This window comes from Trachinotus anak, unplaced genomic scaffold (assembly GCF_046630095.1).
Source record: "Trachinotus anak isolate AG129_WGS33_773 ecotype Australia unplaced genomic scaffold, CSIRO_AGI_Tana_v1 ptg000004l, whole genome shotgun sequence".
Classification (NCBI taxonomy): Eukaryota; Metazoa; Chordata; class Actinopteri; order Carangiformes; family Carangidae; genus Trachinotus; species Trachinotus anak.
In genome coordinates this window covers 13,340,655-13,367,253 of record NW_027273855.1, presented here as the reverse complement: position 1 = coordinate 13,367,253, position 26,599 = coordinate 13,340,655, and the positions used below count along the sequence as shown (strand labels likewise).

Here is a 26,599-nt window from a genome sequence, read left to right as displayed (position 1 = left end):
CTTCTCAATATGTACTCACCACCAGGTTGCCAATGACCATGACCATCATGAAGACAATGAGACACATGGCCTGGCCCGCCACTTCCATGCAGTCCCACATGGTCTCGATCCACTCGCCGCACAGCACCCGGAAGACGATTAGGAAGGAGTGGAAGAAGTCGTTCATGTGCCAGCGGGGCAGCTCACAGTCACTAGCGATCTTACACACACAGTCTTTGTAGCTCTTTCCAAACAGCTGCATGCCAACCACAGCAAAGATGAAGACGATGATGGCCAGCACCAGAGTCAGGTTCCCCAGGGCTCCCACTGAGTTACCAATGATCTTGATCAGCATGTTGAGGGTGGGCCATGACTTGGCCAGCTTAAACACTCTCAGCTGAAGTAGGGTGGGTGGAAAGAGTGGGTGGGATATGATTTAGTCATAACATTTTTGCATTACTAACCTGCTGCTTTCTTTCAGTGAAGTTAAAATGGCAATGAGGTATGTTGTCTGTATGTAAGCTCCACATGCTAAGATGCTAAGCAAACAAGTTATCTCTATTTGGTTTTGCTAAGGGAGGTGCTAAAATGAGCATTTACCAATCGGAATGAGCGCAGCACAGACAGGCCTTCGACGTCAGCCAGAGCCAGCTCCACTAAACTCAGCGTCACAATGAAACCATCAAAACAGTTCCAGGCTTCCTGGAAGTAGTAGTATGGATCCATAGCCACCAGCTTGAAAAGCATCTCTCCTGCAAAGATCCCCGTGAACACCTGGCAAGTAGGAGAGAGAACAGATTTGAACAAATAGATTTGGTTCAACATTGTTTTTCAGCAGTGAGAATGTGAAAGACAGATCACACCTGATCCATTATCTGAGCTGTACATGATAAATGTTTTAAAAAATCTGTCATGTTATAAATTACCCCTATAGTTGCTGCATATTAATGTCATCCAGTAGGATAAATCCAATTATTTAGGGAAGCAGAATATCCAGTTGGTGTGTGTGTGTGTGTGTGTGTGTGTGTGTGTGTGTGCGTGCACGCTCATGACCATGAGCTGCTCTGTAGTCAGTAAGGATCAAATGGCACTTCTGTGCCCTCGTAACAGCTCTAATAAATTACTGAGGGTGATCCTCAATCATAGAGTCCACGTAATGAATAAATGCAGTGTGGGTACACATAAGGTTTGTAGGTGTGTGTGTGTGTGTGTGTGTGTGTGTGTGTGTGATGACTCATATTGCATCAAGGTGACCTAGAAATTTCCACCTGTACCACCCATTGGCCTTTTCTGGTAAATTATTCTGGAGCAGGAGTGGTAAATAACACATTGCTGTCCAGGTGGTAAATTAGTACCTGTCCAATTTTTATGCATTCACACATAAGCACACACACACACCACACACACACACAGTGAGCATTTTATCAGTGCAATATCTAGACTTGTGTCTGTGTCATTTGTGGCACATTCAGTTTTGGGGCAATGACACAACATTTACAAAATGTAAAATAACATAGTGCCAGCACTCAGATTTACTCAGTTTCCTTAAAAATGCCAATAGTGAGGCCAAGTTGAGTTATCCAAGCCATGATTCAGGCACCATTTTAGAGCAGCTCATCGATCAGGCTCCATGAAATATTAACGCAGGCCTCCCACCAGTCAGCCAACCAGCAGACAGCCAGGCTGGTCCCACTGAAGCAAACATCAACTCCACTCAGCCAGCGGAGAGAAAGAGAAAGAGAAATAGAAGGGGAAGAAAAGAAACACGTGTGTGCGTGTATGTGAAGAAACGAGAAATACACGGGTACAAGGAAGCAGCAGGAGGGTTTAAGAATGTTTGTTTATTTCTTTCATCTCTGAATCGGCTCTGAAAAATCTGCCAATTATGGTCCCAAAAATAACGCCTCTCTATCAGCTGCTGAGAAGAGGCAGAGGAGATTCTTTATGGGCGAATCAGATAAAAAATAAGAGAACAGAAAATTTGCCACTCACCAGATTGCCTACAGACAGCATGTGCTCAAAGTCAGGGGTCATGGGGTAGTGCTCCATGGCCATGAAGAGGGTGTTGAGGACGATGCAGATGGTGATGGCTAAGTCCACGAAGGGGTCCATGACTATCAGGTTCACAATCTCCTTGATCTTAATCCACATGGGGCTGCACTCCCAGATCAGGAATGTGTTAGAAAACTTATACCAGCATGGTGGACACTTGCGCTGGGACTCCTCCAGTTCTGAAGACATAGCGCGGATCACACATCAAAACCAAACATACTTGCGTGCTTGAGCATACCGCATGCAATGGTATCAAATGATAGAAAAAATTGTATGCATTGTATGTATCTGGTACTGTTGGATATGCAAAGCAGATAAGCAGGAAATTCATGTCAAACTAATCAACCAACGAGAGCAGCCCTAGTTAAAGAATAATGAGAGAGCAGGTTAAATAGCTGGGTTAAAGTGGCAGTACCCTCCACTAGTGTGTTGGTAATGACGCTCATGACACTGTTGGCCCGCTCTTTCCGCCCAAAGGAGGTATTGAGCTGGTCCACAGACACCATCAGGGAGCCCGACAGCTTCTTCTTCACCTCAACCTCAGTAGTCGGCTGTCAGGAGGAGAGGAAGAATCAAGCACCCATGGAGAGGACATGAACACCATCCCACATCACCACCGGTGGCCGGCGGAGGGAAGTGCACAACAGCATTGGCAGGAAGAAGTAGTTGAGGGTCAAATTTTTGGGAGAGGGGTCAGGACATGTTTCATTCTTTTCTATCTCAATGCTGGTTTCAAGGAAGATGTGTGTATGCTGTAAATGCATGCAGGTCTCAGCCAAAGTGGGAGCAGTGGTCTAGGGCTACTTGACCTAATTGTGTTTGAATGTAATTAGCTCATCCCGATTAAATAATAAATGGATTGTGAGATACTGTGCAAGGAGAACTGCTTCTGCATGAATGCATTTTCAGTCCTGTCATGCAATAATGGAGGCTTTGCTGCCATTGCAATATAATCATTAGGTTATTTTACAAAAGGTCTCCCAAATCTGGCCATTTTACTGTTACTTGCAAAGTGATGCTACTGTATCTTCCTACTTTGAAACCATACAACTTATATTGCAACCATCAAATCAAGAGCATTGTAAAGAGATCATATGGAGGCAGGTAGTTCAGAGCCATCCAGTTGTCATGCACGAGCATGCTCCAAGTCAAAGAGAAGGAGAGGAAATTACAGACACCATAGCCATCGTTCTACTTGTCTTTGTCATGCTTGTACGAATTTAGGGTTTAAATCTACCATGCTAACTAGAATGAGACACAACTAATTCACTACTGTTGACCAGGGAGAGTTTGGAAAACAAAGAAAGATAAAGACAGACAAGGACAGCAACCCTCCTTTGTTTCTTAAATTATATCATTAAAGCCTGGTAGGATGGTGTGTGTTGCTTGTGTATCTGCTATGGGATAAAATCTGTGTATAAGGGAAGCAGAAAAAAATGTCTGTGGCTCTACAGTGCTGGTCCCCTCTGTTTCATCCGCCTCCTACTGTAGATCTACCCACACAGGCTAGCAGAGGACCTGGATTCCTGGAGGAGGAACACATCAACACACTGGAGCATGTTAACTCATCATTATATGCTGTTTGTTCACAAAAAAAAAAAGTGTTTTATTACTTGAGTGTGTTAAACTTCATGATATCCCACACATAAAGCTGTGTATTAAAGCTTAAAGATGGGTTTGATCTATGTGACAACTCAAATGGGAAGGCAGTAGAATTACAGAATCATGTCATGTTTGATTATTGCCTGCATATTGTGAGTATTGTGCATGTATGAATAAATTTGATAGGAACATATTCAAAACATTGACATTCATCGTTCAAATCAGACAACAAACTTGCCTGGAAGTCACTGATAGACCCAGTTACACTAACCTATCAATTGCAGGGTTGGCTATAGTATAATCAGTATGAAATTGAATTATTTCTCCATCCTTTGCCTACTGTTGGAGGGCAGCATACACTGCAGGGGCTGGGGGAGGGGAGGCGCGAGCGCTTAGCCAAGAGATACATACGGACTTGCAAAGATGACAGAGTAGAGGATAGAGAGCCAGAAAGAAAAAGGAACGGACGAGAGGGGGGCCATGCCTAGATAGGTCTACTCATTGACTTCCTTACACTGTCGTCAGTAGCTGCCTTATCTATTTTCACCTCAGGCAGAAGGCGTCCACCGGGCCCAGGGCCGATGAGCGACACCACGCCATTGCAATCCACCGTGCTGTTCCTTTTCCCGTGGAAGCCGCTGTAGCTGCTCCGCCGGTATGGGCTGAACAGGGAGCCTCGACGCTCCTCGCACTCCTCGACTGTGCTGTGCTCATCATCTGCAAATTCATTCTCCGAACCCACGTCCTTACCGCGGCCCTTGAAACTGAAGATGCTGCTCTTACTGTTATGGCGGGACAGGAAAGGTGAGCCAGGTATACTGAGGAGGGACTGGAGGAGAGGAGAGGAGAGGAGAGGAGAGGAGAGGAGACATTTGTGTGACTGATGTAGCCCATGGTGTTTCTGAATTACAATTGATTGCACCATCATTTTTATGCTGTTTGTCATCAGTTCCAGAGGTCAGGGTGAAAGGCAACATCTGTGGGAAATTTAATGCAAACAGGACGCTTTTCCCTGAGGAGCCACACTCTGCTGGAGCAATCATGTGACTTAATAAACAGGAGGGATATACATAATTAGGTCAGTGATATCCTACACTGTCAAGGTCACACACACACACACATAAACACACACACACACACACAGGACAGAGGTATAGGCAGCTGAAACAACACGCAGAGGAACATGAGTCATGACAGCATCAGTCTGTGCAGCCGCTAGTATTGATCCGAATATTATTAAAGTTGCACACTAGCTCAGCTGAAATCACATTTTTTGACAACAGTCCTCCGGCTGCGCAGGTGATGACTGTAAAGTAAAAATTAACCACAGCTATAAGGCCAGTTTGCCTTTTCATCTTGTTTAGTGAATGCTACACTATAAAATCATATAAAAAGCCAGTGGTGCCCAAGTGAGGCCTAAACAAAGCTGCAGGATTTCGCCCTCTGAAATATTCATGTAATCGCTGTGAATAATTCAAGACCTGGACATGTGCGTCTATATCTCTGGCCACTATATGCTCCTCTGTACGTGAGCTCATGCAACACCACAATGTACAGTAGCAGCACTCAGTCTGAAATGTTCCTTACCTGCCAGCAAAAAAACAAAAAAAAAACTAGCATCTATATTCTTTTCATAGATATAAGAAGCATCTCTATTCTAATTCTGTGTCTCTTTTTATGTTTCACAAAAATAATTATCACTGAGCCTCACATTGGAAATCTGTGTTTTGGAAATACCTGTCACCTCTCAAATGATGCTGTATTTACAATAAACAAGGAGGAAAGATGCTTTCCTCACCTGGTTCATAATGGAAGACTTTCGACCGAGCCGGTTATCAGGGAAACGGAAGCGACTCCTCTTGCTGCCATCATCCGACTCCGACTTGACAAACTTCTCGCTGTCGCCTTTCTCCTTCTCCTGCTCTTTCTGCCGCCACTTCTTCTTACGATTGCGCCGCTCTTTGGCACTCTTGGAGCTGAGCTTCGACATCTCGGAGGAACTGCACGACAGACGCCCTCCCCCATCGTCCTCTACCGCGTCCTCCGACACTGTGCCCGCAGAGGTTGCCATGGCAGCAGTCTGTAAAGAAACAAACATAGGAGTAAAGTAAGAACAATGATATATCATGACTGAGGAAGAATTTCAGCCTCCATCCTGCAGCGGACTGACCTGGGCATCTTCCTGCTGCTTCTTAAGCTGCTCCAACATGGCCTTGAATTCCTCCTCCTTCTGCTGGGCCTCCTCCATGGTGGCCTGGTTCTGCTCCTCATAAGCCATGGCCACCACAGCCAGGATCAGATTCACCAAGTAGAAAGAGCCCACAAAGATCACCAACACAAAAAAGATCATGTAGGTCTTCCCTGCCGCCCTCAGGGTCTGTTGGGAAGTGGTGCAGCCGAGGTGGGGGAAGAGGGGATGGAAGAGAAGAACAGAGACATCTGAATCGTGACCTAAACCCCTGCGTCAAGCTCAGTGTCGACCTCACTGCTCATCAGATATCACAGTGACTCATCAGAAATAAACACAGTCAGCTGTTGGTGGGGAAAAAGGAAAGGCAGATTGGCCTGATTGGGCGTTTCTGGGCGCAAAAATCAACTCAGCAGAAACATCTGTCACTTCCTCTGGACATCAGATTTAACAAGGGAACACAAACACACTTACACTGTAACACTTTTCAATTCTGCAACACTGACATTAGTGTCACACAACGATTAACTGATACACGACCATCTATTCTTGTTCTGAAAAATCTTATACCCTGTGCTTGTCAATGTTCTCAGCATGAGTCCAAGGTTGTGTTGTTCATCAAGGAGAGCCATAAGTTACACATTTTGACCTACTTTCTATGCACACTATACCAGCCAGTGCACAGCCAAACAATTTTTATGGATTGGGATGCTATCCCCAGTAGAGATGAGCCTGAGCTGCAGAGGCACGGCAGGAAAAATTGGTAAATTCTGGAAAAAAACTTGAGAAACTGCTCTTGTAATGTAAATATGCAGTTTCTATCTTCACTTTCATCTAGGTATATTACAGGGTTTTGATAAACCTACAAGTGAATAGACACATTTCTTATTTGGTTTTGTTCACACGGCATTTAAGAGGTTTTTAGTGTAACACAAGACACACCAGATTTTAATTCAAATGTCCCCCTCTATTGAAGGCAAACTATTGTCTTCTGGGAGACAGTGCAAAAAATAAACGAAAGGACTTCCTGAGATAGAGAAGTGAATTTCCCTCACACATCAATTATGAATGTAGTTGACATGTTGCTGAGAGGTGTATACAACACAACATTCCCAACAAGAGAAGCACAAACTGATCAAGCGTCTAAAACGTAGTCTTCCAGTCCCACAGATCACTAGATCTAATGTGTATTAAAAACCGTCCATGGGCAGGTAAAAATCATCTGTGGCGATACTGGAGATGAAGTGTGAACAGGGTTCTATTTACTCTGCCATATCATTTTCATTTCTGAATGTCTGACAAAGAATATTCAACATCAAACCTAAACACAGCTGCACAATCATTTTTCTAAAGATGCACTACACAATAGCAGTGAGAGCCTGTAGCTGGAAGCTGAATTTCAAAGATAGGACCAAAAATAGCAGCATGAGCCTGGATGCTCTCATCAGGTCTCATCTCTCTCATTGGATATACTGTAATCCTGAGCTGTTAATATTTCATACTTCCCTCCTTCCACTCAGCCTCCATATGTGGAGGCAGGAGTGACTCCACCATTTCTGAGAAGCTCTGTTAGGAATAGGCTGACAGACGGACAGACAACAGACTGGCAGTGGCCGGGCCACAGGATGCAGTCAAAGAGGGAACAGGGAAGAGACATGGAGTTGTACTGGAACTAGACTGATCCACCATTTCCTGTCTGAGACGTGCAGTTACAATACACACATAAACCGTGTGAATCACTTGAGGAGCAGAGTTTCTATCAGACAAAATGGTGCAAATGAGCACTGGCAATTTTGAACAAATCATAGCTCCAGCGTAAATCTACAGGCAAAAGTTAAAATCTGTCTTTTCTGCAGAAAAACCAAGGTTGTTTTTATCTCATCTTTCTCTGTGTGGTAGGGCTGCAGCTAATGCTTATTTCTATTATCAATTAATATAAAAAAGAAAAAAGCAACAAAGCATTGTATATGAGAAGCTCTTAACACTTAATGTGATTTATTGATGGACTAATAAGGTAATCGACTAATCATTTCACACCTCTATATGTACTAATATTTGGTGATTGATGTGTGATGTATAGGCCTATGAAACAAGCTGAGCTTGTTGACACATTGGCTTTACCAGCATGTAAAGGTTTTCCCAGAAGTCCTGTGTCATGAGTCGGAAGAGAGCCAGGAAGGCCCAGCCGAAGCTGTCAAAGCTGGTGTAGCCATAGTTTGGATTCCTCCCAGCTTTCATGCATGTGTAGCCCTCCGGGCAGCGGCTGAGATGTGAGGTGGAGAGAGAGAGAGAGAGAGAGAGAACGGGGCAACCGGATGAAAATGACTCAGCACTATTTACTTATATTGTAATCTGACAACAGGCAGATAGAAGAGCTTCAACAGGTCTTGGATCAGTGGCATTCAAAGGAAAGCAGAGAAGACAACTCACCCAGAGTCAGAGCTGTTCCCACAGAGAAGAGCGTCCGCCTGGCCAGGCAGGAAGTAGAAATTGGCTGAAGAAAAAACAAACAGCCATAATGAGTCATTTCGCTCACATTCTGTTATCTGCATCTACACTTGTTTATTCTGCAATTGTCTATAAATCCATTCAGACCAATTTCCGACTTCAGTTTGCTTATATATACATTTTCTATTCAGTGCACTTAATTTCAAACCATTTCCTTTTGTCTATCCTGTGCCAAAATGACATATTGTTTTCTTGTTCCAGCATATGGGCTGAGTCATACCCCTAGATCACTGCCAGCTCACCGTTGGTGAAGCCCTCCTCTACTTACTGTTGTTCATGATGTACTCATCCCAGTCAAAGCCCTTGCTGCCGTTGGACAGGTAGCTCTCGGTGGTGTTGATTGGCCAGAACACACACTTGTGGCGCAGGTTGCCCATGAAGAGCTGGAGACCGATGAGGGCAAAGACACTCAGGCAGAAGACGGTCAGGATCATCACGTCCGAAAGCTTCTTCACAGACTGGATCAGGGCGCCCACAATGGTCTTCAGGCCTGGAGGGCAGCCACGCACACACGTACACAAACCACGCAGGTGATACAGGAGCTGCTGTTGCTCCAGGTATGAATCACTGAAGTGTCTACTTCTACTAGAAATGATCTTTTATAGCTAATACTGCTAATATGCTAATCACTTTTAAGGATCTATCACTAGGAAATATCCAGTTTTGACTGGATTTAGAAAAGCTGGAGCAACAACATTGTACTGATTTCATATTACATATAACTATACTGTTATATCTTCATTAAATTACTTCATGACCAGAGTAATAATATATCTAAATGTTCATTTATGATATTGTAATGACTTCTTGTGCAGGAGAACATCCCAACAAAGGGGGGAATTTATATGAATGAAATTTAAACTGGATCAGATTTTTAATTTATATAAATATATATATTTCAATATAGGTAGTAATACATTTTGGACAAAACTGACAGATTACATACATAACATCTCTAGAAACAAAACAAACAGGAAATATTTAGAAGCCTTCCCACTCTTTTCATCTTCCCACTCTCTAGATTTATCCAGAGAGGAAAATACTGTTACAGAAATCAAATCAAAACTATTGGCTTTTCAAGAGAAGAATTTTGCATTTCACTGCCAATGATAGACACAATGAAAAAGAGGGGGAAGACTGTAGAAAAGTGAGAGGAAATCCTTAAGAGAGCACAGCAGCACAAAGAGGGGCCATGAGAGGGACATAGGCACAGGCAGGGGGGCTGGAAACCACATGCAGGTCATTTAAACTCCAAGGCTGAACAGGAGCAATTCAATGCCAGTGCCAGTGTGGGCACTTTCTTGAACTGTCTTGTATAAGGTATCATTAGGAAAGCACTGACTCCCCATACCGCGACCCTGCAGTCTGTCTCATCCACAGTTTCACTAAAGACAAAATCGTTTACCTTTCGGACAGGCATCCTCTGGCAGCATTCACATGGGTCCACGAGGAACTAAAACATGGAAGCAGGATGACCCGAACCCCCCCAAACCATATCCCTAACCCTTTCTTGTATAATAAGTTCTATAGTCAGATTTACACCTTCAGACAATTTCAGTAAAATCTCCATTAGCTTGGCAGAGTTAAGTAAGACAGATAAAGAGTTACTCCTATTTAAATCAAAACAACTTTTCTCATCCAGAAGTACATGAGACGGTCCCGTGAAGTAAATTAAATTAGCACAAATGTTAAAATATCAGCTGTACTAGGGTGTTATATTAAAACATCCCCATAACCTGTTCAGAACTTCTGAAAGCATGCCCTCCACAGTACAATAAGTATTGTTAGCTAGATTAAAACTACGATATAAAAGCTAAATTTCCTCCACTCCAGTGCTACACGCCTTGATGAATTATTGTTAAAGAAACAGTTTGACATTTTGGGAAATATGCCAATTCGAGTCAAATGAGAACTGATCTACGGCCAGCAGCTGGCAAGCTTAGCTCAGCACAAAGACTGAAAACAAGGGGAAGCACCCACCCTGGGTTTGTTGAAAGGTAACCAAATCCACCTCCCAGCACCTTTAAAGCTCACTAATTCACGTTATATATCTCAGCTCTAATCTGTATAAAAATATAAGCATGTAAACATCAGTTTGCCATTTTACAGGGGATTATGTGTCAGACTATTTCATAGTTGGTAACCAGTGTCGCTAGATTTAGCAACTTTTAAATTCCCCTTAGCAACCCCATCAGGCTACTCAGGGATTCTCTAATAAATGTTGGTAAATCATTTCGCTGAATGCCATCCAGGCCTTTAGAGAACAGATTTCCAAAAAGCATTACTTCTAGGTTGGGGAAGAGTGAAATTATCCATACTCTCTGGTCTATTTTATAATGCACTATTTTTATAGTGCTTATGCCTAGTAAAGATTATTCTTGAGAAAAAATAATTTGGCTGTTTTAAAATACCCACAAGGTGGTTAATAGATCAGCCTCTCCCCCAGAATCAACCAGGACATCAACATGCTGTCTAAGTGAACAGTTTGGGACGAGACGAGCCACTCGATTCTGAACTGATCTGCAAATCTTTTTGAGCTGCATTGGACCATATCACAGGTAAATAGTCCAGATATGCCAAACGCTGTAAACACTGGACACCTTCATGTCTGGATTCAAGGTTCCTAAGTCCAAGATTTAGATACATACTTATGTGGTGAGCAAAAATAATAATAGCTTATTACAAAACTAGTTTGTTCAGTTTTACTTCATTTCTAAAATAATCTTGTATATAAACTGTATGTAAATAGCTACATTATGATGTCACAGATTAGCAAATTAGCGTGCAACATAACATAGCAACATCTATCTTAAACTCTAACTTAAACTCTTTCAAAAATAATTGGCAACACTGCTCAGAGCTAAGAAATAGTCTGGCACATAACCCCTGATAAAACTGTGATTTGGCATTTTTAAGCCGTTCTGTTATTTTTAATGGGCTATGTAGAACAAATAAATCAGTGAGCTTTAAAGGTGCGAGTAGGTGGATTTTGACATGAGAGCAGTATCTTGTCATCTAACTCCTGTATAGGCAAATAAGTGTATTTCCCAAAATGTCAAACTATCACTACAAATACAGTCCAACCCAAATTTTATCACTTTTTGTTTGCACTTTACCAGGTTTTCTTTTTCTTTCTTTTTTCAGATTTCACAGTGAATGTGCCACTTAAAAACAAGCCATCCATTGGGGATCCTTTGAGTAAGCACGACATCTGTTCAACATCCTCTATCAATAGATAGATAGATGTGCGGTCAGTGTCACTCAAAAAGGTCAATAGGTCGTTCAACCATCCCATCTGCGTCCCCAACCTCTACAATGTGAGTACACCAATTCCTTTTCTGCATGGTATATCATTCAAGTAGGTTGTAAAAAAAGAGAAAAAAAAAATCAATAATCAAACTAAAAACAAAAGAGGGCAAATCAAACTTTCAATGCCATTTGTCAGCCAAGCTCTTGGTAGGCTAATATTGTAAAAGCAAGTGACTGAAAAGCATCATGCAGCATAAGAGATATGTTCACAAACTAGGCTTGGCAGTCTTCATACATAAATAATAGGTGTATTCTGTGGGATCTCTCTAAGAGCTATGTCATTTCTCATATGAACATCAACATATACCATATTTGTTTTTGATCCCCAAAACATGGGATCCTCTATTTCCAATTCAATCAGTCGTTACAAATGTGCAACGAAATAATAATTACACTTGCACATTCATTTTGTAATAGAACAACTAGGATTGCTGTCAAATTTGAGTAGCTGTAATCTGTTCTTAGCTGATATATACCAAGTATAATTACCTGATTTTTTTGTCCTTAATATAAGAATATTCTATTGACAATTTTCTTTGATATGGAAAAGGGTATATTTTTAATCTGAAAGCTGGTGAAAGGGGGGGAGGGGGGGGGTTAAAGCTATTTGTAAAGAGAAATACAGCTGCCTTGGAAAGGAGCCTCATAATGAGAGTGCTACTGGGGCAGAAGAGAGTGCAGACACTTTGGATGGCCCTAGAGGAGACTGCAAAGCCTATCAAAAATGTATTAGTACCATTTTTGATAATTTTGGAGGAAAAATAAATCAAAAAATGGTTGTCTCCAATTTTTTAGTTGTTGCTTAAATCATAATCGTAATCATAATAGTGAGTAGAAAAGAAAGGGTGAGAGGATCAGCCTTAGTGTTTAAACTGAGTCTCACCTGGAATGACAGAGATAGTTTTCAATGCTCGGAGAACTCTGAATGTTCTCAGCGCAGATACATTGCCCAGGTCCACAAACTCTGTTATATATCTGAAATAGGGGAAGGATCACACACAGAACAAACACAATGACAAAAACCACACACGCCAAGAGCACAACACCACCGAACCAGGAGGAAACGACGCCACTCACAGAGCCTGTCCACTGAGGAGAAGGGTGGAAGGTAAAAGGAAAGAAAGACACACACACCTAACACCGACCCCGCCCCACCGTCCCCCACCCCATCCTGTCTTACCTGGAATTACAGAAATAGTTTTCAATGCCCTCAACACCCTGAACGTGCGCAGAGCTGAGACATTGCCTAGGTTTACAAACTCTGTTATATACCTGCAGGATCAAACCACAGTTACAACAGCTCGTTATTTACATGCAGATATGAGGTGAAAAGATAAATTCATGGGTGGGATGGGCTATGCGACACCTCTACGAACAATGACGATGTTGCTTTTTACATGGTGCCGATGATTTTTGGATATGTATTATATGGAGGCATAAACTACTATGTCACATAGAGTCGATGGGGGAAGATACTGGGCCATAAATTGGACGTTGCAGACGACTCCGGCAGATTGAGAGAGAAAACGGTGAATGAGAGGGAGAGTTAGATGACAAGAGGAAGATAAGTCAGATGAGGTGTGGATGTTGTCAGGGAGGCCGCAGAGTGCCAGATGGAAACCTTCAATTCCCAAAGAGAAAGACCAAAAGGAGTCTCAGATCAATGGAGGAAACACAGAAGATGGGTTATCAGACAGAAAGGAAGAAAAAAGAAAGACAGAAGGATGAATAATCACCTGTAGCACTGAAAGCTCACTTTGTTTACCCACCCACTTTAATAAAAAAATGGCAATATTTGTACACATGATTTCATTTCATCATCCACTGACAGTTTGATCACAAGAAAAATACTTACGCCATTGAAATGACCATGAAATCCAGCCAGTTCCATGGATCTCTTAGGAATGTAAACCCGTCTATACAGAATCCTCGTGCAGTGATTTTTACAAGAGACTCAAATGTATAAATTCCTGTGAATGTGTACCTGAAAGACAAAAGCGTTGACAGGATCAGTTCACTGGGCTGGATAAAAGCTCACTCATATCTGAATGTCTGCACCCTCGTTAACTATTGAAACATCCATGAAATGACAAAGTTGAGTGTCAAAAAATGCTAACATTTGTTAATCGGCACTAAACACAAAGTACAGCCAAGGCTACTGGGGATGTAGTTATTTGGTCCTAAAACAAAGTATTACAAAATACAGTTTGATAACAATTCATCCTGAGGGGACCACGGATTGTTAAATTATTTCAATCCACTGAGTAGTTGTCAAAGTATTTCAAAAGAAAACTTCAGTTTGTCACTGCAGGAAAAGTCAAGTCACCAGCAGGACTCATCCTCTGGGGATCCCGAAAATATCTTTTACAAAATTTCATGGCAAAACATCTCATGGACTGACTGACCGACATCACTATATAGCCATGTTGGTTTTATAGGAATAAAATCTTTGTCATATATTTTCTTTCACAATAATGTGTTGATATGTTGCTGTATTTCACAAAAAAGCAAAGACATAGAGAGTCGCAGCTTGGGAAAATGATTAAAAATCTTTTTTTTCTTTTTTTTTTTTTTTTTGGCAAACATATTTTCATCCAGGTAGTTAGAGGAGCCTTTAGGATTGGGTTTTTCAAAGATCCCTGAATATTAGCATGCATTTTACCATTAAGTGAATATATTAAAAGTGTACTTACTCTACTTGTTTTGACCACTCAGGAGGATCACTAAAGGTCATGAATATACAGTTGGTCAAAATAGTACACATAATGATCATGCTGAAAAGAGTGAGGAGCAGGTTAAGGAAAATGTGGATTATAGAGGCAGTCACAAACATCACAGACATTATGAGCATCGTCAAACCTCACTGAAAATGTACATCATATCTACTGTGCCTATAGTATACATGTGATGGGATTTCTTTGGTCAAGTCAGCCCTGCAACATGCAAAAGGTTAATGTCATAAAACCTACTCTTGGCACTTAACCACAGTGCCACAAAGGCAATTATTTCACCCATGAATTATTTAAATGGTATATATTTAGTGGAAATACAATGGCATGACCTAAACTACAGTAGGTTTTAAAGCTTACAGTGCAGAGAGGTTTACGCTCAAAAGAGACAAGGGAAACCTCAGAATTAGCTTTAAAGGCAGCCAGAGAGGTCACTTATAGCTCTGGCTTGTGGCTAAGAGTGGGCAGAAAATATAATATATAAATATAAATAGGTAAATGTATGGACAGGAAAATATTCTGTATAGTTGAGTATAGAACATACAAAGGGTTTTGCCAGTATTGCTGTATCTGACAATCACTAAAGGGGAGATGGCCTACGCTGCACGCTGCCAACAAAAGCACGTTTATCAAGGTGGAAGGTTGAAGCAAACATGTTCTTAACATAAATTTATGTTGGCAAATGTGTCACCGCATTACTACACCTTTGCTTTACTTTACTGTAAATATACAGTACATTGAAAATGATATGTGATTTCAAAATCACATATCATTTTCTCACACTTTCACAAAGTCAAATCTTCTTTTGGTGTTTTACTTCAACAAAATTCTTTTCAAGGTGTGCTTGTTTGTAGGAATACAGTAGTTTAACGGTACACAAACCGCAGTGCCAAAGGAAAGGGCTGTTTGACAAGATGAAGCTGTGAAAATATTCAAAATATAGCATACACTAATATTGGCTTTGTCAGTGAGCATTTTTTTTTAAGTGACTAAAACATTGTTTTTTTGCGGTTGCTGCGTCCACAGCAGTACATCGCTCAGCTGCTGGCTGCCTCGCCAAACTGGGAGTGAGATCTACTGCGTGAGCCGATCCTAATCTAATTCACTCTCTATGTACGAGTACCTCACACAACCTCAAGTCAAATAAACCAAACTATCACATTAAGGGAAGCTCTGAAAACTGTATAAGGCCTTTGTGGCTCCAGAGGGAGCAGTGCGAAAGCTGATACACTGACTCAAGTGATGTCACTTTGAGGCAGCATCAGGTGGGGGCAAAGCTTACTGGTTTGTAAACAAAAGAAAAAAATCTGTTGGTGTGAAGTTAGAAATCAGTGAGTTTACCAGACCTCTGTAGCCCACTCCTCAGCTCGGCTTAAGGCTAGCCGCTCATGGCTACATTAGCTGCTACTAGAATAACACGCCCAAATGTCTGACTGAACTGCCATTGGGTAATGACAATGAAGAAGAAATTTTTTTTTTTAAATTTTAAAAAAGAAAAGAAATAAGAAAGATGATATCTCTGGCTCTGCTGCATCGATTTCGATGACTGTAGCCAGTGGACGGCTGCTGGACGTGTTCCAGTATCAACTGGGGATCAGTTTCAATGTCATTTTCACCGTGTGGTAAATCAATAAACAGATTTGACCTACTTTATGGAAATGGCTCTTCTATCAGCTGCATTTCGTTGTCTAAAAACTTTCCTTCCACCTTGAGTCTTTGTCTGGCAGCTCTCTGCACAAAAAGGGGAGGTGTACAAGCTTCAACTGTTCACTCTGGGTACCGAGATGTATGCCACAGTGTTAGACCATAATGGGCTTATTGAGGAGGTCTAACTTGGTTTACTGCTAAGGGTGACTCATCATTTGTTCTAGCATTTTGGTTTAATGAGAAAATGGCTACTGTATGGCTTCCTGCATTCCCTTCTATGTAAGGAAGTCTTCTGACTCTGACTGCAACATGCTGAGTGTCTGTATCCTCTCCTGTAGCATCACTCACAAGAAACATCAATAGCTGTACGAACGGAAAGGCATAACATATCATCATGAATAAAACACATGAACAGAAAACTCTGCTCTCTCTGTCTCTGCTGTTAAGACACTTTTCAAAGGATATGAATGTATCAAAATTTTAATAGCTATTCGCCTAACCAGATTAAAAGGACTTATGAAGTACAAGGCAGGTGTGGCACTAAAACGGAAGATTGTCTTCCCTTTATTTAGCACTATAAACGTCTGTGGAGAGAAGAAAAGGAGAAAGAGATATTATTAATAAATAACAATCAGATTAAAATACACATACAGTACAGATTGTAATTAGAGCAACTGGATTTGATACAAACTACAAACTATCATTTCATATTTCATGTATTGCTAGTATGGTCTACATGCATACATCTAAGTATACATAACGCATATACATATGAGGTTATTTAGAAAAGATAATTTGCATTTGCTCAGAAAGTAGTACACTGTGCATTTTGTGTCATATAAAATGAACTGAAACACATTTAAACAGAGTGAAAATGGCTGCCAGGATGTTTCTAATGTTGGTATGTTGTCCCAGTCACTCAGTGCGTTCCTGCCCATCACGGCCTTGGTGGTTTCAAGAGAAGGAAACGAGCAAAACCAAGGGGGGTTTGCAAGCCTCTTTCTGTGGATAACCTCATAATTGTTTAAATAAAACATGGCAATTTGCATCAAACTTTAATGAGACTCTGAGCATTTGCACAAGTGATATGGGCCCTTGTGCTTTTAACAAGGCATCCCTCACTACATTAAGCCCTGCAGAGTCACCAGCTCAGTGCTGAAGGCTGGAGACGGTGAAGTCAGGGAGGGAGGGAGGAGGAGGAGGAACAAAGAGGAAGAAAGGGAGGGGAGACGTACAGTAAGAGACCTCATGGTTGTGTCACATGACTGTGACATTTGTATTCTGTGCACTTCCAATAGAAATGAGGTGTAAGATGTTGTTAACAAGGAACATAAGCATCTCAAAGAAACAAGGAACCGAAGCGAAGAGCATTTCTGCCTGGAGGACGAGACACACTTCTATCACATGACCCTCTGGTAATAATTTGACTGTTATCTACAGACAACTCAGATCAGGCCAGTCCAGTGCAACATGATTAGATCATCTTACTCTCCAGTTACTATTATGGGTCAGAGCAGCAGCCTCTCCTCTAACACTCTCATATATACTGTAAACATTCCCAGTCAGCACTATGGTCAGCCTTAATGACACACTTGGAAATGTCCCAGTTGCCAGTAGCATGGCATTTCTGGTAAATACGATCATCACACTCATACTGTATGTTGTGTGCACATACATGACCGATACACATAAACTACTGTGCACATAATCCAGCGTGCACAAAGCTCAGAAATGAGCAACCAATGTTGTCATCCACACACACACACATGCACACACGACTGCTATATATGTAGGGAGTCTTTTTTTGTAACGCATGACTAAACTGCTGCAAAGCTACTGAAAATTTCATAATCCAGAGCTGAGCAGAGAGGAGAGCAGCGGAGAGGGAAGGCAGAAAACAGGGGAGATGGAGAGCGAGTGAAGCAGGCAGGCAGGCAGCAGGCTGAGGAGAAGCAGGGCAGAGGGAGCCAGAGCGAGGGAGCTGGGCAGAAGATGGAGAGGAGGAGGGGAGAGGGGGATGGGCGGGAGACGAGGGGAGCGAGAGAGAGAGAGACAGAGGCTACAGCCATCAGGCAGGGCTGCAGCATCTGCATCCATGAGGGCCACAGCAGCCATTCAAAGAGCCCCTTCTTTCAACCCTTGTGGTAAATGGCAAATGGACTGCATTTTATGGTGCCTTTAGCCCAAGAGCCTCACATTCACACACACGCACACACACACACACACACACACACACACACACACACACACACACACACACACGTTAATACATCAATTGGGTTAGGGGTCAGCTGCCACGCTAGGTGCTAACCTCCTAATTTGCATTCTTCGAGAAAAACCTGTCTGTCTTTGCTGGAGAAAATAGGATTTTATCTAAAGGTGCAAACAATCTGGAGAAAAACTGACATGTTCTCTAAGATTAAACTTTCCCTGACATAATATCACTGTGAATATTCATCTTTAATCCACACAGAGGAAGACAAATAAGCAGAAGGTGTGTAAGATGTGATGCACATACACAGGGGCAGTGGGGTAAAAGCATTTATTTCTATGATTTCATTTCAAGAAATGAAATAATATCAGACCCTCTCATTGAGGTTCTGCCTGTGAAAAATGGCTCCTTTTCTCACCTTCAGGTCTTCCCCAGAAAAATACATTTCAGTGAACCTAGCTGCTGCAAGAAGGGGAGTAAGTGCACTCATGCATCCTTGCACATGTCGTCCATTTCATCCCTGTCCTCACTTCATCTGTCCCTCCCTCCCTCCCTCCCTCTGTCATCCTCTCTTTCCCCTCTCCTTGAAAATAATCTGTTCCGCCGGCCTTGTACACTGACGCCGAGCTCGACCTGGCCTGGCTCAGCTCAGCGTGGCCCAGCCCTACTCAGGCCACCAGCAAGTTGGCGGGGGTGGGGTGGTGGGGGTGCTTGATGCTGCGTCATCACCCAGCCAACCTGCCAGCCCTCCGTCTCAACTATGACACAATCTAAAAGAGCCACAGGTGAAGATTTGTGATGAAGAAGATGAATAGCCTTCCTTTACGATTACCCCCCCCCCACCCGATCCCTGCAACGACCATATCCAGAACCGGCCTGCCGCCTCTAAGTGACAAAGACATACAGAGCAACGTTCTCCCATCAAGGTCACCACCTGATCTGACGTCACGGCTGCTCCAGCTGCCTGATCCAAAGCAGCATCAGCTCCCTTTGGCATTAGAACGAGACTAGATCGAGGGCCATAATTAGCTTTGCCTGAAGCTGAGAGCTGACAGGACTGCTGGAGAAGGCAGGTGCAGAGGCAAGGAGCTTGCATGACTCGCATGCATCTGTGGCAGTAACGCGTGGGCATGTGTGGAATGACAGACAAGCGAGCTGTGTTCTAACGAGTTCATTTATGAACAGTCCCATGTATCACTGGACATGTTTGCCACGTGTCATTTGAATCGTGTCTCCTCCTTGTGCACTGGACTGATGCGTTACATAACAATCAGCATGCACTGAGTAAAGACAGGGAGGTATGAACGCAGATCCTGTGCACCTAAATGAGCACACACACACACAAACAATATCTGAACACATCCCTTCAGCTAACGATGACGACTTCAGGTAGGACTTGCTATATTTTACTGTATACTGTATGGACTTGCAGAGTAACACAACACTATTGTCAAAAGTGCAGCGGTATTTAAAAGAATATGTGATTGGAGGAGACCATTTTGAATAAAAATGCCAATTTTGTTACATAATTCTTTGTTAAAAATAGACAACAAACGATGTTACCATGGTAGGAGATTTTAGCCTCGCTGCTGACGCCTGTTATAAACACGCCAGCATTAAACTGAGCTCAGTACACTTTGCATCTTGATTAATGCTTGAGTAAAGGACAGCCATTTTATGATAAAGTATTCTTGCGTCCTCTTAAAGTAACAAACAGGTTCACACTCTTTAAGAATACCGGAGCATTACAGTACACAGATGGCTCAGATTCTTCAAAATGGCTGCAAATTTCAAGGAAGTTTTTAACTTTCCTGAGCCCTCATTTCACTCTCAATCAATATCTGTAAGTTATGGCTTCTATATATGCTATCTTTTTTATCCAGAGACTGATTTGTCCAACAATGGCAAGACAAAGTCATGTGAAATGAATTCAGTCTCCTTTAACGGTTTTGGTTGACAGGTACACATGATGGTGATATTCAGGGACTCTCAAGGTCACCCAGTCGTCCTCACAGAGCTTTAGACATGACAGAAACCCTAGAGAGACACGTGTCTCCTCTAAGACAACTGGAGTCCTCACAGCCCGCTGCCGCCGCCGCTGCTGCTTTTCTCTCCTGCCACAGATTAATTTTCAACAATTAGAAAAGTCCGTCATGTGGAACAACAGTCTTTCAACAGTTGCTGCATCTGACCTTTTCCCCAAAGCCCTGTGAGCACATCAGAGATACGCCAACGTCCCACTCAACAGCTCAAGCGCCTAACTCTCACAGTCCCCAAAGGTCTTCAAGGAGGAAAGCATAATTACATCCTGCAACCTAATCACCAAATTAAAATAACTGTAAACACAGCCCACCTGGAAGCCAACCGTCGCAAACCACACAACATCTCTGTTTTGTCCGCATGAATTCCAACCATGATGTATGACTCACCTTGACGTCATGAGGCTACTGATCTACTGACCATTATGTTAAATAGTAATATGTGTGTTTGGGTTTAACTGCTAAGCATCAAACATAGAATGTAAGCTGATCCATTAGCACGATGAAAATGTGTTCCTGTTAAAATCTTGTTTAAGTTACAATCATATGGGGCTTAAAATGCTCTCAATAATGTTCATGATGATACCAGCCAATCATTTTCTCCTTTTTTAAAAAATGAGTTACAAGGATGAATGACACAGAGGTTTCCACAACTCAACCAACACTGACTTTGCTATCAAGGTAAAAGCGCTTAAACAGGATATGAAGGCAAAACATGCCATGTACAACAGCTGAGCAGTGGCAGTATTGTAATCGTGTTGTACGTTGACACGCAATATTAGTGCTGTTTTGTAGAATATATAGTTGTCATTTGAGATTTTGAAAGGCTGAGGTAGGGGGGCAAAATACCATCCATAAACTGGACTGGGTATCATTTAACATAATTCAATACTGTCCATAAAATTACTTTGTTTCAGGACATACAGTGTACTTACTTTGATAAGTATGAATATGTTTTTCTACAAAACACTTAATTTAAAAAAAGAAACCAAAGTTCTTGAATGTTAAATTGTGTCTAAACACACAAACTGCTATACAGAAAAAAAACTGGGAATCCGACCAGTTTTTGGATGCTACAGACACATTGTTGTCGGTACTGAGGTTTGATACCCAGCCACAGTCAGAAACATCCTTTGGTTAAAGCAATCCATTTGAGTTGATTCCCTCATATATGTGAATGTGTGCATGTGTATGTGTTTCAGGTCTATGTAAACTCACTTTTTGAGTATTCAGGTAGTATGGGTCCAGGTCCTCCAGTGGTACCGCCGCCATTCCTGGAGGGATGTCCCCATAGATGTAGGGCAGGCTCTTCCCAGCCTCCAGATCGCTGTTGGGCTTGGGCTTGTTCTCGTCATCGTCGTCGCGGTAGCTGCTGTCCTGCTTGGGTGGTTTCTTTTTCTTCTCCTCATTGATGCGCTGCTCAAGGGCCACCAAAGATTCCGCAGTAAACTTCTTGAAGCTATCAGGTCCTGGTGGTGCAAGAAGGGGTGCAGCCATGTTTTCATCCTGCAGCTACTTGGCCTTTAGGTTTGTACCATCCACAGTAGCAGCTCTACAAGAGGTGCAAACACAAAGAGGAAGAGTCAACCAACAGGCCATCCTGCATGGAGTTCATGACTTCGCACATTATTTTCTCAAAAAAGAGCTCACATCTGATATGTTGAATACGTAAATATCTTTGGTTCTTTTTTTAAAATCAGCTAGAAACATCTTTATCCTAGAATATTTCTTAATCTAGAGGAAGAGGTTCAGAACATGTGGCAAAATGAATAAGGGAAGATCACAAACACCCTGATGCATTCATGTTCACACATAAACACACAGTCTTGATTATATAAATATGAGCTGAAAGCAGATGAATGCAATATAAAGATTTTAGTAAGTGTCACATATTTGATTCCACTGCTTCCAGATGAAATGACTATAGATCACATAAAGTACTACACCAATGGCTGCCTCAATGTTGCATCCTTACCACATTATTCATTTACAAAATGTGCATTTTACAATTTGCTGTTTTTCTTTGGTCTAATGTTAAAAACAAACAAACAAACAAACAAAACAAGTACAACGGCTTGATAAAGAAAGGTTGATACTGACTGTACCACGTAACAAGATACACCATGGTCCTGTTCTGTATAATGTCTGTGTATCTGTCATCCACATTCAGCGAGAACAAGTGCTGAGATGTTAAACAACCAAGGAGACTCTCGAATGTTACTTAAAACAATATTTCAGTTGTCTGTCTCCAGTAAACTGCTGCTTATGGAAAAAAATTGTGTTTCACTCACTTTATCAGTAACAATGGATTAAAAAAAGGTACATCTTGTGTAACATCTTATATTTTGTGGGTACAGATATACATTTTTTAACAGTGAAGAAAGACTATTTGTAAAGGCAGAAAGGAACCAAACGCTTAAGCCTGAAACATGAACACTTTTGTTGGGCCTTAGATGCACCAGAATAAAACCAGAATTGTACATGAATATTTTCTCTGTTATTTTTAACAAGGTACTTAAACCTTGCTCAGTGTCTGGTTCACATACATAAAGAGACGAGTTAAGTTTAGGATTAGACTGAGGTGACGCCCATTTCATCTTAAAGGATAACTCTCAGATTTTTAAATCTGGACCATTTCCCATTTGGGTGCAAATGATTGATAGGAACAAAAATGAAACAGTTTTTTCAGTTTTTCTCTATTTCCTTAAAAATCTCACCTAGTATGCATGCAGGAAATTGTTCCTGTGACATAAGTTCTGTTGATTTTATAATCAAAATTGGAAAAGAAGGAAATGTCTGATACAGTACATTTTACTGGTCCATAGTATTAGACATATTTCATATATGCTTATATTAAAAATCTACATAGTTGGTCATTTGAAGAGGCTGATGAGTAGCACACCTTTTTAGCTTTTATACTTGATAGCTGATTTTATACATTTTAGGAAGTATGGTATATATTGCAGTTTTTTTCTGATTCATTAAATATTTTGTCTGGTCACGATTCTTATCATTGTGCAAAGACTGACAAACACAAAAATAATGTAATTTACATAATTTTCATCAGTTATGCTCAGTCTCGCGTTCAGGCACCAACAGTTTAATGGTGTGATTAATTACGATCTCAAATTTCTTTTACCCACTGGTGGAAACAAGTTCTGGCTCCTGCACCAAACCTCTGACAATGAAGACAACAGACTCATTTAAGGATTTTACTCCTTATGATTTTTTGAATAGCTGTGGAAAGGCTGACAGAAAACACAGCACACTTAATGGCTGCATGACTCAGTGGAGCCTTTATCCAGCACACTTAGATGTAAAAAGGGTATGATGGTTACATGACAACTGCTCAAGCTGCAGGACATTTCAGGGTCAACATACTAATGTGAGGCAGCACTGACGGAGAGAGGGGCGAGCTGACAGGGAAGAAGTGCTCAGTGGAAACACAGCCACACCTGAAACTGACACACCGGCTATATGAAAGATGACAAATAACTTGAACAACTGGAGTTTTTAACATTATAATCCTTCCTTTCCCTTGCATCATATTCCACCCACTGCTATTCCTCTCAAACCTTTGATATCCAGCCTGTGGCGGTGGAAAGAAAGGTGGATGCAGCCTTAACAGCACAATCAGCCATATCCGAAACACAAGGCCCGTCACTTCCCTGCTCCCCTCTTGCATAAGACAATCTAATTGAAAATGCTCGACATATAAAGCGGATATCACACAGGAAAGACTCCATTCTATCTGTCCTGGTATGGGAAGGTGGGGGGGGGGGGGGGGGGGGCTGGTATCACAGAAAACATGCAGCCTGTGAGCCAAGACGTCTGTTTTAAAATGGACCCCGGAACCTCGCAGTCACTGAGCCTTCTGCTGCTCTGCTGGCGCTGTCCGCTTCAGCACCACAGGAGCGCGCACACACACACACACACACACACACACACGTATGCACATGCACGAATGCATACATGCAGGGTTCATGGAGAGAGAGAAAAATCATAACCGATCCGTCTGGAGAAAGCGTTTCGCTGCACAGCAGGGCCTACACCTTGCGCTCTCCGCTCGACGCCTTCAGGCCTGCGGTTTATCCTTCAATTCCCTCCAATGTTATCAAGTCGTGGTGACAGCAGTCGTCCTGTTGTGTCTCGGGTCTAGTGGGCTGCACACTGCTTACATCCAGGCTTGGCAACGCAATCATTTCCGCAGAGGAAAACAAGCACCTTCTGGCACCTTCTCGGTCGTTCTCTCATTTTCAGAGACGCAGTAAGAAATGGAGACTTGTTTACTGACGCTGTTAACGAAGAAGCAGGGCCCGTAGACGCCATTATGTGTGCGTCTACGTGCGTTTTATAATATAATTTCTTTGAAACAGAAAAGTCCTGCTCGGCCACAGAGAGAGGCTGGAGGCTATACTGCGCAGAGAAGTGGCCCGCCACAACCAAAATTGGCCAAAGCGGTGTTGCTGCAGTGGGTGGTTTGTATGTTGGAAAATGTCACGCTGTGGCAAACGCAACCGTGGGTTTGCCAAAGTCACAAGTGTACTGTCGATGTATCACAATAAATCAGTGCAATATGTCCCTCTTGTTATTCAGCAAAATAAAAATGTTTTGTTTTTTGGTGAGGGTGGGGGGGGGTTGGGGTATTCTGTGCGTTTTTGCGCGTTGCCTTGAAGGATCCGCACCACACCCGTGAAGCCATGTCGACTGCCAAAATCAATAAGTGCTCTATCTGTACACAGGATAGCCCAGAGTATGCAGCTAGACAACAGCATTAAAAACAAAACAAAAACAAAAAAACACAACAAACAGCCCTCGACATGAGGTGAAACACAAACAAATACGAGCATTGGAGAGCGCTGATGGCGCTGCCACACCACAAACCACCTGGAGGAATGTCAGTTTCTTGGTTATTGATGATGGAAGGAGGATACTACTCACATAGCATCAGCCCCTTTCTCGAAGCCTCGTGGTGAATCGGGTGCATCATCCTGTAATCCGGAGGGTATAAAAAAAAACAACCCAATTATAGGGACCAAAATTTGAAAAAAGAAATGTGTAGCTTTTGGGGTTTTTTTTTTTTTTTGGGGCTGGATCAGTCAGACGGCACCCTACCTGAAGCCTAACCTACGAGACATTTCCTCTCACAAAGGTCTAATTTAATCAACGCCTCGGATTCTCGAGGAGATAGTTAGTCCGATAAATTCCTCGCCATCGATATCAAATGATTGAGAAACATATTCCCCCCCCCTGCTCTAGTCCAGCCGATAGACGCTCAGCGAATGCAGACACCCTCTTCCATCCCGCTCCAAAAAAAAAAAAAAAAAAAAAAAAAGAGCAGTGTGCAGCTCTGCGACATTTACGCAAGGATACCGACGGAGAGAAAATCCACCCTCACCTAACATCACACGCACCCTTTTCTCAAGCGATTAGAAATGAGGGATACTCACTTTGTAAGCGTTACAATGAATCCGGAAAGCCGTTGCGGGACTGCAGATGTGGAAAAGATTGGGGAGAAACTGCGGTTGTCGCCATATTGTTGCTGCTGTCTCCCCCCCCCCTCAGCGCGAGCAGTTCCCCTGCATAATTGATGACTCTCGGCAGAATGCGAGGGAGTGTCGGCAAGTGCGTTTCGCGAAATCGTAAAGGTCATTTAGGCCTGCAGCCTCGGAAGCCCAGAGCGGCTCACTGTGAGCAGAGCTGGCTGGGCTCAGGGGTGAGCCCGGATGAGACTGTGCACAGGAAAAAAAAAAAAAAAAAAAAACGTGCACATGGTTATTTCTGACAAAACGCATTTGGCTCACCGTGGGCTCAGTGTGGTGAGTTTGTAGTGCAGGAATTTATTGGCTGTAGTCAGTCAGAGGCATCTTCTAGAAGACCACTGCGCGTCTGCGATATAAAGGAAAAATAAAAATGAATATACGTTTCAAATCATACAAAATGCCCCAAAATGTATTCATATAAGACAATAACGTTAGACATACCTTGCAACAAAAGCTTCTACTCTTCACGTGCGTTTAGAAACATATAGTCTAAGTAAACTATAAGGTTTATTTTGGCCGATGGATCTCACCTTAACAACAAATACATGTTGGGCAGATTTTGTGTGGGAGCACATTTTGAAATATGGACTATTTCCCCTTGAAGTGTTGTGAACTATTTTCATTTCGAGCCTCTGCATCAGGACTGATACACCCTGCTCTTTAATAGCACAAATTCATATGCAAACAGGCTGCACTTAATCTGGTGACCTGCCCCCTTGTCTTCGTGTTGTTATGTAATGCGTGTGAACGAGTATAACCGAACTGATTCTCAATAAATTGAAACTCTGTAA

General features: G+C 42.3%; 1 protein-coding gene across 1 annotated transcript in view; it reads right to left on the bottom strand.

Moving 5' to 3' along the window:
• scn8aa (sodium channel, voltage gated, type VIII, alpha subunit a) overlaps positions 1–26,558 on the bottom strand; it is a 46,650-nt gene extending 20,092 nt beyond the window's left edge. Inside the window, exons 1-17 of the mRNA XM_071476098.1 lie at positions 25,716–26,558; positions 25,207–25,256; positions 21,484–21,817; positions 16,480–16,598; positions 14,332–14,421; positions 13,494–13,622; positions 12,522–12,613; positions 8,598–8,819; positions 8,252–8,315; positions 7,943–8,084; positions 5,804–6,010; positions 5,432–5,713; positions 4,148–4,462; positions 2,447–2,582; positions 1,972–2,210; positions 580–753; positions 20–376 (exon numbers count right to left, since the gene is read on the bottom strand). Coding sequence (XP_071332199.1) covers positions 20–376; positions 580–753; positions 1,972–2,210; positions 2,447–2,582; positions 4,148–4,462; positions 5,432–5,713; positions 5,804–6,010; positions 7,943–8,084; positions 8,252–8,315; positions 8,598–8,819; positions 12,522–12,613; positions 13,494–13,622; positions 14,332–14,421; positions 16,480–16,598; positions 21,484–21,762 — 2,847 coding nt within the window. The 5' untranslated portion in view covers positions 21,763–21,817; positions 25,207–25,256; positions 25,716–26,558. The remainder of the gene's footprint in view (positions 1–19; positions 377–579; positions 754–1,971; positions 2,211–2,446; positions 2,583–4,147; positions 4,463–5,431; positions 5,714–5,803; positions 6,011–7,942; positions 8,085–8,251; positions 8,316–8,597; positions 8,820–12,521; positions 12,614–13,493; positions 13,623–14,331; positions 14,422–16,479; positions 16,599–21,483; positions 21,818–25,206; positions 25,257–25,715) is intronic.
• Positions 26,559–26,599: the final 41 nt, after the last annotated feature.